This window comes from Pristis pectinata, chromosome 30 (assembly GCF_009764475.1).
Source record: "Pristis pectinata isolate sPriPec2 chromosome 30, sPriPec2.1.pri, whole genome shotgun sequence".
Classification (NCBI taxonomy): domain Eukaryota; kingdom Metazoa; phylum Chordata; class Chondrichthyes; order Rhinopristiformes; family Pristidae; genus Pristis; species Pristis pectinata.
In genome coordinates, this window is record NC_067434.1 from 3,338,621 (window position 1) to 3,355,093 (window position 16,473).

At 45.9% G+C, this 16,473-nt stretch overlaps 1 protein-coding gene across 2 annotated transcripts in view; it reads left to right on the forward strand.

The window, feature by feature from the left end:
• Positions 1 to 16,473, forward strand: part of tbrg1 (transforming growth factor beta regulator 1) — a 78,690-nt gene that overhangs the window by 38,599 nt on the left and 23,618 nt on the right. For both annotated transcript variants that reach the window (XM_052041545.1, XM_052041543.1), the window contains 2 exons: positions 7,637 to 7,776; positions 10,227 to 10,373. In XM_052041545.1, coding sequence (XP_051897505.1) covers positions 7,637 to 7,776; positions 10,227 to 10,373 — 287 coding nt within the window. The remainder of the gene's footprint in view (positions 1 to 7,636; positions 7,777 to 10,226; positions 10,374 to 16,473) is intronic.

Below are 16,473 nucleotides of genomic sequence, written 5' to 3' on the forward strand. Positions count from 1 at the left end.
TATCAGCCTAGAAAATCTCTGAAAGTATGAGTGGGTCTGGAGATTTTCATTGCAATGCTGCACCTTTTTAAGCACAGATTCGCAATGGTTACATTTTAAATCTGGCACCAAACCAGCTCAAAAAATTACAGATAATGTTGGTCAAATTCAAATACTTTCTTCAGAACTTGGCCGCACAGTATCAGCTCCAGCGTAAACTATTCTGCACCACAATAGCTGGCAGCTGCAGGGTCCAGCCTGATGAGAGGTACTCGTCCACGCCTCGTGCATTTGCATCTTTTGGGGATATTAAGTGATTGTTCAGTCTTTCAATCCTGTTTCACCATTGTATTAGATCATGGGCAATCTGTAACTTTAAGGTCCAGTGTCTAGGGTCTGCCAAATGAGAAGCAATGTTCCTCAGTGATGAGTGCTGGAACCATGTTCATTCTTCACAAATTGTTTTGGTTCTCACATTGCAAGTATAGTTTAAAAAATTGTAGATGACATCAAATCGAGGGTGTAGTTAACACAAAGGAGAGTTGTGACAAGATACCAGAAGATTTATGGGATGGGTGTAATTGATAAATGAACAAAATAGATGAGTGCAATGGAGTTCAAAGTAGACAGGAAGAATGAGGAGGCTGCCTGCTTGGTCTCTCTAAAGTACCTGAGGGATTTGCATCATTAAAAACAGGCTAACAAGACCACAGAAAAAAGGCAGGCAAAGATCTGGTACTTATTTGTAGAAGGGCAAAATTGAAGAGCAGTAATATTAAAGCTGTAATGGGCGTACTCAGACCACATGCGCGGGCTGTGAACAGCCGGGCCTCTGCATTATTGCAGAGGACACAGACACTGCCGCTGCCATGGACAACATTTACTGGGGTTATATCCATGGGGAAGGAGTGAAGAGGCTGAGGGTCTTTGGACATAATGGCCTTTGAGTTTATTAAATTATTTGATAAGGGAAGTGGAGAATGTGTTCCAGCTTGCAGTAGGGTCACACCTAAGATATATAAATGAAAAAATCTGGGAGAATTTCTTTTCCAGTAAGTGATTAAAAAGTGGATATAAAATTGGCTTGGTCATAGCAGACAGATGGGTAGTGGTGGAGGGTGTTATTGTGACTGGAGGTCGGTGACCAGTGGCCACTGCTGGGACCTCTTGTTTGAGATGTATATAAATGATTTGGATGAAAATGTAGGTGGGCTGATTAGTAAACTGCAGACAACATGAAGATTGGTGGAGCTGTGGATTGTGAGGAAGGTTGTCAAAGGATGCAGCTCAGTTGGAAATTTGGGCTGAGAAATGGCAGATGGAGTTTAATCCCAGCAAGTGCGAGGTGTTGCACTTTGGGAGGTCAAATGCAAGAGGAAAGTGTACAGTAAATGGCAGGACCTTTAGGAGCATTGACGTACAGAGGGATCTTGGGGTGCAAGTCCGTAGCTCTCTGAAGGTGACCACACAAGTGATAGAGTGGTAAAGGAGCACTGGATGCTTGCCTTCCTCGATTGGGGCGTTGAGTACAAAAGTCAGGAAGTCATGCTACAGCTGTATAAAACTTTAGTTACACATTTGGAGCATCGCATACCATTCTAGTCGTCACACTGGAGGAAGGATGAGGGTTTGGAAAGAGTGCAGAAGAGGTTCACTGGGATGTAGCCTGGGTTGGAGAATATTAGCAATAAGGAGAGGTTGGTCACACTTGGACTGTTTTCTCTGGACCATCGGAAGCTGAGTAACAATCTGGTAGAAGTTCACCTCTCCAAAAAAATCTAAGATTTTTTGAAGAGGTAACCAAGAGGATTGATGAGGGCAGGGCGGTGGACTTTAGCAAGGCCTATGCCAAGGTCCCACATGGAAGGTTAGATTGCATGGCATCCACGGAGAGCTAACTAACGAGATACAGAAATGGCTCGATGTTAGGAAGCAGAGGGTGATGGTAGAAGGTTATTTTTTGGACTGGAGGCCTGTGATCGATGGTGTGCCATGGATCGATGGTGTGCCATGGGTCGGTACTGGACCCATTGTCGTTTGTCATTTATATAAACAATCTGGATGAGAATGTACAAGGCACAGTTAGTCGGTTGGCGGATGATACTAAAATGTGTGGTATTGTAGACAGTGAAGAGGTTATCAAAAATTGCAGGGAGATCTTGATCAGCTAGGGAAGTGGGTTAAGGAATGGCAAATAGTTTTCAATTCAAATGAGTGTGAGGTGTTGCATTTTGGAAAGTCAGACTAGGGTAGAACCTTCACAATGAAGGGTAAGGCCCTGGGCAGTGTAGAACAGAGAGACCTGGGAGTACAAGTACATAGTTCCCTGAAATGGGCATCACAGGTAGACAGGGTGGTGACAAAGGTGTTTGACATGCTGGCCTTCATCAGTCAGGGCATTGAGCATAGGAGTTGAGACATTATACTGCAGTTGTACAAGATGTTGGTGAGGATACACCTTGAGTATTGTGTATAGTTTTGGCTACCGTGTAATAGGAAAGACATCATGAAGCTGGAAAGAGTGCAAATGAAATTCATGAATGTTGCCAGGATGTGAGTTATAGGGAGAGGTAGGACAGGCGAGGACTTTATTCATTGGGGTGTAGGAGACTGAGAGGTGATCTTATGGGGGTGTATAAAATCATGAGGTGCATAGATAAGGGGAATGCAGTCAGTCTTTTCCCCAGGGTTGGGGAATCAAGAACTAGCAGGCATAGGTTTAAGGTGAGGGGAGAGATTTAATAGGGACCTGAGGGGTGGAAACTTCACGCGAATTATGAGGAAAGAGCTGCCAGAGGAAGTGGTTGAGGCAGGTACATTATCAACATTTAAGAGGAGCTTGGACAGGTATATGGATTGGAAAGGTTAGAAAGGATATGGGCCAAACACGGGCAAGTGGGACTAGCGTGGATGGAAATCTTGGTCAATATTGAGTTAGGCTAGAAGGCCTGTTTCCATGCTGTATGGAAACAGGCCTTCTATCTACCCTGTCTATGCTTCTCATAGTTTTATATGGAGTCTTTTTCCCAGGGTGGAAATATCAAATATAGGAGGAGCAATACACACAAAGTGCTTGAGGAACTCAGCAGGTCAGGCAGCATCCATGGAGGGAAATAAACAGTCGACGTTTCAGGTCGAGACGTTTCAGGTCGAGACCCTTCATCAGGACCCAGGTTTATTTCCCTCCATGGATGCTGCCTGACCTGCTGAGTTCCTCCAGCACTTTGTGTGTATTGCTCCAGATTCCAGCATCTGCAGAATTTCGTGTCAAACGTAAGAGAACACAGGTATAAGGTGAGGGGGGAAAGTTTAAAGCAGATCTATGAGGCATGTATTTTTAAAAAAAGTGATGGGTGCTTGGAACGGGCTGCCAGGGCAGGTGGTGGAGGCAGATACAATAACAGTGTTTAAAGAGGCATTTAAACACACCTGAACAGGCAGGGAATAGAGGGATATAGACCATGTGCAGGGGGATGGGATTAATTAGACCAGCGTCATGGTCTGTGCAGACATGGTGGGCTGAAGGGCCTGTTCCTGTGCTGTGCTGTACTGTTCTATGGTCACTACCACATGGAGTAGGGAAGGAGAAGAGAACTGATGCTTTTAGTTGGAAGCTCGATCTGCATGGAAGAAGGAAATCAAAAGACAAGTATGGGAATGGTCCTGTGTGCAGCTCGGTGGATCTACACTCTGACTGGCCTGTTCCTGTGGTCTATGTACTGGCAACAATTTTAACCTTATTTAATGAATACCTAAGCAATCTTAATTTTGAAATTTTTGGATTGACCCAAATCTCACCAGCTTTTTTGTGGAAGAGAGTTGCAAATTCCCATTCATCTTTGCTTGAATTACTTCTTGAACACCCTTAGTGCTGGATTCTGTCAGCAGAAGAAATAGCTTCACTTCATCCACAGTGTCTCATCCTTTGGTCATAAACTTTACAATTATATCAGCCTTTAATCTTCTCTGAATGAGGCAATGTGCACCTGTGCTGAGCAGATTTTCCTCATAATTTAATCCTTTTATACCATGTATTATTCCAGTGAATTGGCACCGTACGCCATCCAAGGCCAATATGTCCTTCCCAAAGTGCAGTGTCCACAACTTGGAAAATATCTCTAGATGGCTCCAACTATAATTTTCTATGGATACCGCAGAACTTAATAACTCAGTACATTTGACAAGAAAATTACATTTCTTTTTGTTATAGGATTTGGCGTGACAGACTTGGGATTTATCCATCCTTGCGTGTCTTTGAGAAAATGGTGGAAACTGCTGTCTTGAACTATTCCAGTCCACATGATATTGATGTTCCCATAATGCTGCTGCTGTTGTTAGGGTTCAGGGACCTAGTGATGAACAAGGAAAGTTGAGGTGTTTTTAAGTGAGGGATAGTTTGTGACTTGAAGCTGTGGTGAGGCTGTATATCTACTACCACATCCATTCAGTTGGAGCAGATTGGCATTAATCAAGTGGCCTGCTCCTAACCAGGAAAACAGAAAGTGTTCCATCACCCCTCCTGACTTGTACCTTGCAGATGGTTGAGAGGTTTTGTGCGACAGGATGCCTTTGTTTCCCTCTTGTAGAAGTTGCAACATTTATGTGATTGGTCTCATTAAGTTTCTGGTCAATGGTGAGCCCCATTGTTGATGTTGGGAACAGTAAGATGTTAAATATCAAGGAGAGGTGCTGAGAGTTACTTGGAAGAGAGGATGATTTTCTGGTAGATGTCTGCATCACCTTCTTGAGGAGCACCTGAAGTTTCAAAAACTTCAGCCTTATCTTTGGCTCTGCCATATTTAGAACAATCTTTCTTGCTAGTTGATGGACTGTCCATCACTGTCAATTGTCCATCACCGTCAATTGTCCATCACTGTCAATTGTCCATCACAGTCAATGATGGATTGTCCATCTCTGTCAATGATGGATTGTCCATCACCGTCAACGACTGGCCATAGAAGGACTATGTTGCTTTGGTCTGATTGGTGAATTGCTGTGGCCATAACATGTTCCCTCTCCTGTTCAGCGTGCATGCAGTCCTGTGCTGTACCTTCACCAGGATCATGAATCATTTTTAGGTTCCACCAGTGCTGCTCCAGGATACTTCTCCTTACTCCTTAGTGGTCAAAGGGAGAATATGTCAGGCCTTGAGATTGCAGGTTGTGGTGAGACTTGCAGTTTTATAACCTCTAAATGGTGCATCAATAACTGGAAGTGGGTTTAACTTAAAAAGCTAATTGTTGACCAGCATGGACATGACCAGTTGAATGGCCTCACACTAGATCCCAACTCAATGTACAAGGTTCTTACAGGCTCCAGGCTGGCTGCTGGGAAATGCTTCCTTTGGCCGAGGAGTGTAGAACCAGTGGGCAAAGTCGCAGAGCAAGTGGTGTCTGTTCAGGACAGAAATGAAGAGAAATTTGTTTCCTCACAGTGCGTGAATTTTCGGCTTTCTCTGCTTGGGCAGTTGAGGAGCCTTAGCCATTGAGTTTATTCGAAACAATGGATTTCTGGATTTTAAGGGAATAGAGAGGTATGGGGATAGTGCAGGAAATGCGCTGAGGTAGAACATCAGCCAGGTTCTTGAAGAGTGATGTAGCCACCTGAAGAGACCGTGACCCACTGCTGCTCAATTACTCCCTCCATTTTTTGTCGCACTAACTCAGTTTCATCAGCTCACTAATTCTTAGAGGCCTCTTAGACCTGTCCACTGGAAAATGAGCCTTCCTGACCACCAACAATGCTGCTTTATGGTGTAGTCTGCCCTGCCCATGGTACCCTTGGGGTATGTCTCAATTTATAGGGTGTCCATGGGAAGTACTAACCATTGAGTCCAACGTTAAAAATGTAACTGCAAATCAACTGAAACTTTCTCCATTGACTGGCACCGGACACAGAATTGCACCCAGGTATTGAACACATACTTACACCAATGAGTGTGATCCCCTTTGCAATCTGACAACAGACACGTTTACAAGTTGGACCTATTAGTGCCTGTTCTTCATGCAATAAATTAAGCATAAAAGCACTTTAACCCAGGTGAGGTGGCGAGAATGATCATTTCTGGGTGAACTTGCGCTCATTGGAAAATTGGTCACCTTAGTGAAGCTATATCCTTGCATAGAGCTACATGTGCTTCAAGATGCATTAGTAACATTTAGTTTGCACAACAATGCCCCACGTTTGGATTTCACCTTTTATTTGGTGCGTTGACCATGTGTTCCCTGTGCCACTAATACAGTCAAATCCCCCACCAAACAATCACCTAACGCAGTCAGTATTTACACACTACTCATTTCCTCCATCACTTTGATTCCAGCTTAAGAGTGCAAGCTGTGGTCTTTGCTGAACAGACACAAGATAACTTGGAGCACATCACCCAGAGGTGGCCAGTGAGACGTCCATCAAAGGTCCATATTCTGGTGTCGTCGGGCGGTGTCAGTTTGAACTGTCGGGATACTTGAAACCTTGTTACCTCACTGCTGCACAGAGGACGTTCACCAGGGGGGAGCGTGGCCATTATGAGGAGAGACTGGATAGACTGGCTTTGTTTTCCTTGGACCAGAGGCTGAGAGGGACCCTAGTCGAGGTGTACAAAACTGTGAGGTACATAGGTTGGATCGGAGGAAACTTTCCCCCAAAGGAGAGGTGTCTATAATTAAGAGGGCTTAGCTTTAGAGTAAGGGGTTAGAGGGGATAGGAGGAGGAATTATTTCACCCAGAAGGTGGTTGGAAGCTGGAACACACTGCCTGAGGGGTGGTGGAGGCAGAGACTCACAATATTTAAGACGTATCTGGGTGAGCGCTTGAATCACCAATGCAAAGAAGGACCAAATGCTGATAGATGGGCTTAGTATGGAGGGTCCGTTTCCGTGCTGTATGCCTCTATGACTCTAGATGCTCCATATTGATTGCAGACTTTTTATACAATGCCCATCAGATCTGCGATATGTGCCTCGTTGATCCCCCCACACCTCTCAGCCTGGGGCTGCTCCCAGCACAGGATCAGACAGGGGCATGCTGCCCACATACACAAGAGCCCTGTGTACCTGTTCCCCTCCCCTCCCTCCCCTCCCCTCCAATCCCCTCCCCTCCGTGGCTGCCCTTTCTGTAGTTGTGTGACTGCTTTAAGGTTTGATCCACCCTTCCCAGGGATGGTTGCAGCAAAGTGTCAGCAGACAGGACCTTCTCACACAGCTGCTGATGATCACCCAGCCCATGGCTGGGAACCACAGTGTTTTAGTGTGCAACCTGGATGGAAACCATCAACAGTTTGTAACAGTTTTGGCCGATATAATGTTTTTTTTTGGTGGTGAATCTAATTTTGGTGGTGTTAGTGTTTTTACAGAATGCATGGTTAACGCACCAAAAGAAAGGTTAACATCTGATTGCCGAGCTCTGTGTCGTACTGAACAGTGCCAAACCATCACGTTTACCTCCGTCGACCCCGATGTGGTATCCAGCCGTCGCATTAGATAGTGACGATGCTCAGTGACACCATAGGTTATTCTCAATGTGTTTGTTCCTCTGAATGAAGGAAATGATGACCAGCTTTCTTTGATGATTTCAGGTCTTGTCCTGAATAGCAAAGGGGTTGTGTTCACAGTGTGTGCTCGATGTGTGCAGTGTGGAAATGCTAATGTGCAATTAATTCCAGGTCTCAGAAAAGTATCAAAGAAGAAGCGAGTTGTGGACAAGAGCAGTCGGCAGCTGGTTCAACCAATCCCTCTGGACCCCTGCGGGAGGCCAATTTTTCCCATTGTCCTTGGAGGACTGACTGTTCACAGTTTAGGAGAGGTTTGCATTCTTATTTGTTCTTTTTGATTCCTAGAGAACCTTTCCATTGCAGGATAATCAATTTTGCAGCAGGAAGTTTAAGGATTGGATAAGTAGTTGGCAGAGTTCTGAGAGGCCTGATGGATGGTGTGTGGAACTGTAAAATTTCGAAGTCTCCAGCCAGTGCTGCACCTGCCACGGATCTGTTTCAGGAGCACGTGCAGGGAAGATTTATTCTGTATTTAATTTATGCTGAAAGTGTTCAGCCATAGTTCAATTGCTACCTCTGTCACGTTTACATCAGAAGGTTGTGGATTCAAATCCCACTCCAGAGACCTCAATGCGTAAGTCAGGCTGGCAACCCAGTGGGGACTGATGTCACTTCCTGAATGTGACATACAACCTGAGGCCCAGTCTGTGCTCTCAAGTGACTGATGGGATCTGTAGTACTTTCAGTGGTATCCTGGTTATTACGTACTGTCAGACAGGATCACAGTGAAAACGTTATCTGGCCATTAAACCATTACCGTTTGTGAGGGCCTCTCCATCAATGCACAGCACTGTGTTTCTTGCATTTCAACTGAAGCTACAAAAGGATTTCTTTGGCTGTAATGGTCTTTGGATCCAGGGGTTATGAAAGGTGCTATATAAATACTGTCTTTTTTCTTTTATGTTGCACCTGTTGTGGGAATGTTTTGATGGACACCGGGGTACCCAGATGTTTGAGATCAGAGGCCCATTCTCAGGTGGGCACAGCAGAAGGGACTAATTGTTGGTCAGATGTGTCCCTCTCCCTCCAGAAGTGGGTTGCCCTGGATTTCCATTGAATACAGTACTGATGTCCCCAGCACGTCCCTCTCACAAATCCCTGATTCTCCCATGTGATGGCCTTTGTGAACCTGCCCCCATTCCAGCACAATCCTCTCGCCCTACCCTCTCCACCACAGTGTAGGATCCAGAGGTCTGTTCTACTGTGTAGTGTGACTGGCAACTCATGCATGGTAAATATTGGAAGCACTCCTGTGGGACGGTCTGAGGGTTGCCGTGTGTCAATATTAGTCCGAGAGTGTAGTTTGTATTCTTTGGTATATAGGGAGCTTTACTCTGTGTCAACCTTTGCTGTACCTGGACCGGGTGTTTGATGGAACCATGTGAAGTGTATGGAATGCTGGGTCTGGATACCTGAAAATGGAAATGTTTGTCCATACTGGGGTCTCAAATCTTAATGAAAATGAAATTTAATCAAAACAGTTTCTAGAAATGAATTCTTTCTCAGCCTTGGTGACGATGTTTTTGCAGTGCATTAGTTTAGGAGTAGCACAGAGGCACAACTGGTAGAGCTGCAGTCTCGCAGTTAAAGAGACCCAGCTTTGATCCTGACCTCCGGTGCTGTCTGTGTGAAGTTTGCAAGTTCTTCTTGTGACCATGTGGGTTTTCTTCAGGACCTCTGGCTTCTTCTCACATCCCAAAAATGTGTCGGTTAGTAGGTTAATTGGCTGCTGTAAATTGGCCCTAGTGTGTAGATGAGTGGTAGGACCTTGGGCAAGTTAATGGGAACGTGAGTATAAAGTGAGATTGTTGTAAATGGGTGTTTTCTGGTCAAGGGCCTGTCTTTGTGCTGTGTGGCTGTATAATCAGTGTTAAACTCAGGGTTATACCTCCAAAGGCCAGACTGTGCCGTTCTGCATGAATATTAGAGCTTCCACACACTGTCATCAGAGAGATTCTGAGTGCACTTCCTGATGCTTTAGCAGAGAGAGATGCACCGGGCGGGCATATCATTTTCTGAGAAGAGGTTAGATGATACCTGAAGGTCGAGGAAGGAGCTGGAGTAGCAGGAACTGGTGAATCCTTGATGTCGACCAGTGAAACCTGTGGTATGTAGATGAAGACTTCATTTGCTGAATTAATTACCTTGGCTTCAGAATCCCTGGACTCCGAAGGGAGCAAAATCAACTGAGGTTCCACTGGCTGACTGCCGTCCACCAACTCTCGCTGCTCACCCTGGCTGGTGAATGCCAGTACATGGGTGACCAGTGACATGATCAGAGTATCAGGAGTGGGATTTGAACCTGTGACCTGACACAGAGGTGAGAGTGCTGCCCATGGCTGACATCTAATTCACAAAGCTCTGATGTTTTGTTTGGGTCCATGTGCTGAGGGACCTTGGAGCTGAGAGGATCTGTGGATCTCCACGTGTCTACAGGAAAAATGGGGAGGAGAAATCTGGTTTTATTCAATGCACATCTGAGGTCCAGTGCCACACAGCTGTGAATACAGAGCTGCAGCAGTTTGTATTGTGGTTACGGAAGGTTTCTGCAATGTAACGGTCATCCTTATTGGGTGAGCTGGTAGCTCGGTCACCAATCACCACTGCCCAATCAGGGTCCACTATATAATACATGTCTTATCCTCGCTGAACTGACCCTGAATTACAGATTGTATTTAAACTCTGCTCTTTTGAATGTTAGATAATTACAGATCGTTCGGGCTTTTGTGACGAGAATGCCATCTATCCTGTCGGGTTTTGTAGCAGCCGAGTCTATGCCAGTATGAAGAACCCCAACCAGAAGTGTTTGTACACCTGTCAGATCAAAGATGGTGGAAATGGACCGCAGGTATTTATCAGATAAGATTTCTTTATTAGTCACATGTACATCGAAACACACAGTGAAATGCATCTTTTGTGTAGAGTGTTCTGGGGGCAGCCCGCACATGTTGCCACACTTCCAGCGCCAGCATAGCATGCCCACAACTCCCTAACCCGTACATCTTGGAATGTGGGAGGAAACCGGAGCACCTGAAGGAAACCCACACAGACGCGGGGAGAACGTACAAACTCCTTACAGACAGTGGCCGGAATTGAACCCGGGTTGCTGGCGCTGTACAGTGTATGTGCAGTAATGGTTTTGAATTGGCATTGTGCTACAGGGTACCCTGTAATATTGTGGGTAGCTGATGATGGCAGATCACAACAGGAGTCAGCTATTCGGCCCTTTGTGTCTGCTACACCATTCAACGTGGCCATGGCTGATCATTCACTTCAGTCACCTGTTCCCACCTCGTCCCCATATTGCTTGATCCCTTCAGCATTAACAAGTGCATCTACCCCTTTAATTCTTGAATGTATTAATGATCTGACCTCCACTGTCTTCTGTGGGAAGAATTCCATTGGTTCATCATCCTCTGGGTGAAGGAATTACTCCTGACCTCCACTCTAAATGGCATTGCCCGTATCCTGAGGTTGTGACCCCAGGTTCTAAGCTCTCCAGCTATTGGGAACATCTTCCCTGTATCTGTCTGTTTCAATGCAACCTCCTCTCATTCCTCTGAACCCCAGTGAATATGGGCCTAATTAATAGGTCTCATGCATCAGTGCTGCCACCCCAGTAAACCTTTGTTACTTTCCTTCTGTGGCAAGATCATCCTTCCTCAGATAAGGAGACTGCACACAAACTGCGGATGGGGTCTCACACAGGCCTTGTCCAGCTGCTGCTGTACTCAATTCCTCTTGCAATAAAAGCCAACGTACAATTTGCCTTTCTAACTGCCAAGTGGACTTCAACACTTGCTCTCAGTTTATGGAGCTCTCATTGCATCTTTCCTTTCTCAATGCCCCCCAGAAAAAGACCTTTTTATTCCTACCCTCTGTTTCCTATCAACTGAGTCTCAATCCTTGCCGGTATGTTATTCCCAATCCCATGAGCTGTAACTTTGTGTTAGTAGAGCAGGCAATATCAACAGTTCCAGGAAGTCCAACTATACCACTCGTCCTGGTTCCCCATTACCTATTCCCCAAAAACTCCAGATCTGTTTAGCACAATTTCTTTTTCAGAAATCCATGTTAACTTCATCCAGTTCCGTTAATGCTTTCCACGTGGCCTGTTACTGCACGTTTCTCAACAGATTCTAGCAGTTCCCCACCACTGTAATTCCCTGTTTTCCCTCTCCTGTCTTTTGTTTTAAACTGTGGGGTTACATTTGCCACTCACCTGTCTATAGGAACTGCTCCAGGATCTAAAAAAGTTTTGGAAGATGGTGTTCACAATTCCCAGAGCCACTTCCTTGAGTAGTCTGGGATGTCGAGGATTTGTCCACCATCACCCCATTCCCTTCCCTCGCTCTGTTGTACTGATTTCCTTCTATTCCTCCCTCTAGACTCCTGCTTCCTTAAAGTTTCTGAGGGGTTGTTTTGTCTTCCTTTGTGAACCCAGAACCACGGTATGTGTTTAGTAGTACCCCCCTCGTTCTTTATTCCCAGTTATAGTTCCCCTGTTCTGACTGTGGGGATCCTGCAGTCGTCACTGATCTTTATCTCCTCACTTATGTACAGGAACGTTTACGGTCAGTTATGTTCCCTGCAAGCTTCCTCGCATGCTCAGCCTTCCTTCTCTTAACCCTCTTGTCCTCCATTACGGAATTCTAAATTGCTCCCAACCTCAGACTCCTGCTCCTTTACCTGTCTCCTCTGTGGATCTATTACTGTTCTAATTTCCTTCATAAGTGATGGTTGACCCTCTTTCCTGCCTTGTGCCTGACGGGAATGAAGAATTACTGTGATCCATAGATACATTTGTTAAATATTATTGGTGACTGTGAACCTTCAGCCCATTCAGTAGAGCTCCTTAATGTGTCAAAGCCAGCTTGTTCCTCCTACCCTTGTGGTTTCCTTGTTCAGACCCAGGACCCTGGTTTTTGTTTCTACTGCTTCACCTCTCACCTTAATGAAGAAACTTTTCGCGTTATGGTGCTTTTCCAAGGGACGTGCACAACACGGTTGCTCATCTCCCTTTGTCATTGAACGATATCTAGTCTTGGTTAGCTGTTCCTCAGCACACTGGTCAGAGAGTTGTACAGCTCAGAAACAGACCCTTCTGCCCCCACAAGTACCCATCTCATTTACAGCAGTTGGTCTGTAGTCTTTCTATACCTTAGTGATTCAAGTGTTGCGAGAGTCTCTGCCTCCACCACCCACTCAGTCAGTGAATTCCAGACTCCAACTGGATGAATTATCTTCCCTCAGATCCCCTCTAACCCTCTGACCCCTCACCTTAGACCTCAGCCCTCTGGTTTTGGACATACCCTTTATGGGGAAGGTTTTTTCACGATCCATCCTACTTATGTTCCTTACAGTTTTGTACACCTCTGTCAGGTGCCCCTTCAGCCTTCTCTGCACCCAGGAAAACAAGCCCACTGTTCGAAACTCTCCTCACAACAGAAATACTCCATCCCGGGCAACATCCTGGTGCATCTTCTCGGCACCCTGTCCAATGTAATCACATCCCTCCTGTGGTGTGGTGAACAGAACTGCACACAGTGCTCCAGCAGTGGCCTCACAATGTTTTATAAAGTTGTACCATGGTGTTCATGTTCTTATTTCCTAGGCCTCGGCTAATGAAGGCCAGCATGTCGTCTGCCTTCTTTGCCACCCTATCTACCAGTGCTGCTACCTTTAGAGATCTATGAACTTGTCCCTCTGTTCCTCAATACTCCTTAGGGCCCTGCCATTCATGGTGTATGTCTAACCCTTGTTAGACCTCCCAATGTACACCACCCTGCACTTATCAGGATTAAATTTCATCCGCCGTTGCTCAGGCTGACCTACCAGCTGAGCAGTATTGACCTATAGCCGAAGATACCACTATCATGATCAACAATGCCACCAATTTTCAGGTTGTGTACAAATTTATTAATCACATCTCCTGCATTCATGCCCAAATGTGACAAACATTGAGGGTCCCAGCACCTGTAGCACACCAGTGGTCACACCTTCCAATCACAAAAGCAACCCTCCACCATCACCCGTATAGACTATATCACCTGCACTGGTTTGTTATTTCTTAAAATAACTCGATCACATTAGCCGTACAGGATCTCCCACCAACAGAGCTGTGTGACTATCCTTGATCAACCCCGGCTTTCCAAGTGTAGATTAATCCTGGTCTCTGAAATTTTTCCAATAACTTCCCTACCACTGACACTAGACTCACCAGCCTGTAAATACCTGGCTTATCCCTGCTGCCTTCTTGAATAAAGACACCACATTTGCCGTTTTCCAACCATCTGACACCTTACCTGTGTGCAGTAAAGATATAAGGATATCTGTCAGGCCCCAGCAGTCTCTTCCCTGCCTCCCACTGCAGCCTGAGCCATGTAGCCATGTTGTCTGCATGGATTTTAGTGAGGTGTTTCACAAGATCCTTCATGGTAGGCTCATCCGAAGATTAAGGTGCATGGGATCCATGGTGACTTGGCCGTTTGGATTCAGAACTGGCTGCCCATAGAAGACAGAGGGGAGTGGTCACAGGACTATTTCTGGCTGGAGGTCCATGACCAGTGTTGTTCCACAGGGATCCGTACTGGGACCTCTGTTGTTTGTGATATATTCAAATGACTTGGATGAAAACGTGGATGATTGGGTTAGTAAGTTCTCAAATGATGCAAAGATTGGTGGTGTTGTGGATATCGTAATAGATTGCCAGAGGATACAGTGGGATGTAGGTCAGTTGCAGATATGGGCGGAGAAATGGCAGATGGAATTTAATCCAGCTAAATGTGAGGTGTTACACTTTGGGAGATCAAATGAAAACGAACAGTACAATGGTAATGGCAGGACCCTTAACAGTGTTGATGTACGGGGAACCTTGGGGTCCAAGTCCATAGCTACCTGAAAGTGGCTGCACAGGTTGATAGGGTGGCAAAGAAGGTATGCTTGCCTTTATTAGTCGAGGCACTGAGTTCAAGAGTTATGTTGCAGCTTTATAAAACTCTAGTTAGGCCGCATCTGGAGTATTGCATTCAATTCTGGTCGCCCCATTATAGGAAGGGTGTGGAGGCTTTGGAGAGGGTGCAGAAGAGGTTCACCAGGATGCTGCCTGGATTAGAGGGCATGTCTTATAAGGAGAGGTTGGACAAACTGGGGTTGTTTTCTCTGGAGAGGTGGAGGCTGAGGGGAGACCTGATAGAGGTTTATAAGATTATGAGAGGCATAGATAGAGTCGACAGCCAGCATTTTTCTCCCAGGGTCAAAATGTCTAATACTAGAGGGCATGCATGTAAGGTGAGAGGGGTAAGTTCAAAGGAGATGTGCGGGTCAAATTTTTTACCTAGAGAGTGGTGGGTGCCTGAAATGTGCTGCCAGGGGTGGTGGAGGTGTTTAAGAGCCTCAGAGATGGGCACGTGAATGTGCAGAGAACGGAGGGATATGGACATTGTTTAGGCAGAAGGGATTCATTTATTTGGACTTTTAATTACTAGTTTAATTAGTTTGCCACAACATCGTGGGCTGAAGGGCCTGTTCCTGCGCAGTACTGTTCTATAGTCTATGTTCTACCCCAACTGACCCTGGGGACTTATCCTCCTGCTTTTGATTGTTTACATGCTCTAGGGCGGCACGGTAGTGTAGCGGTTAGCGCGACGATATTACAGCGCCAGCAATCGGGTTTCGATTCCCTTTGCTGTCTGTTAGGAGTTTGTGCGTTCTCCCGTGTCTGCGTGGGTTTCCTCCGGGTGCTCCGGTTTCCTCCCACATTCTAAAGACGTAGGGTAGGTTAATTTGGGGTTTAAAATGGGCAGCGCGGACTCGTTGGGCTGGAAGGGCCTGTTACCACGCTGTAAATAAAATTATAATAAAACACTGCACCCTCCCTGAAATCCGCAACTACCATGTCTTTCCCCTTGGTGAGTACAGGTGAGTATTCGTTTCAGACCTCACCCACATCCTCTGGCTCCATGCACAGTCTGCCCCTTTGGTCTGTAATGGGCCCAGCTCTTTCCCTGGCTGTCCTCTTGTTCTTCATGTACCAATAAAATGCCTCGGGATTTTCATTAAATATCCACCCTGCACACACCCCAGGACGTCCTCCTCCATGGTATTATTGTATTTCCCAGTCTATACATCAGTAAAGGTCACCCATGATTCCAGCCGTATCCCCCTCCTACCTGTCCGTTTCTAATTCCGTTTCCTTCCTCACCACAGAAAATGCTGGACAAATCTCAGCAGGTCAGACAGCACCTTTGGAAATGAAACTGGGAGCGTTTCAGGGCCTGGAACCTTCATCAGAACTATTGAGGAGAGAGGGAGATTAGTCTCAGCAGCAGGGAAGGTGGGGGAGAGCAATGGGTGGAACCAAAGGAATATTTCTGTTCAGGTTGAATAATAGTCTGGTTAAGATGAGAGAAAGCTTCATGAGATATTTTAGTTTAACGACCCTATTACTTCACCCAGTCGGAGACAATTCGACTTGTCTTTTTAACATCATTTACCTTCGCTTTTTTTGCCTCCAGGCCTTGGTTTCTCTTCCTTCCACTTCTGTTCATTTCCCTTCCTGTTTTTCATTTCTCTCACGGTAACGATGCAGCTCCCCTCTATTGACAGTTAAAACCTATAATCACAGAGTCATGGAGAGATCCAGCACAGAATCAGACCCTTCGCCCTATCAATTCCTCGCCGACCATCACCGACCCATTGACAGTAATCCTACATGAATCCCTTTTATTCCCACTCCATTCTGTCATTTCCCACCAGATTCCATCACTTTACCTACACAGTCCGAGCAGGTTGCAGTCACAAATTAATCTATCACCCTCTGGGATGCAGGAGGAAACTGGAGCACCGGGGGAAATCCACACAGTCACATGGGAGGGAACGTGCAAACTCCACATAAACAGCACCCGATCACAGCCTGACCCAACCACAGCCAACCAGAGCCTAACCTG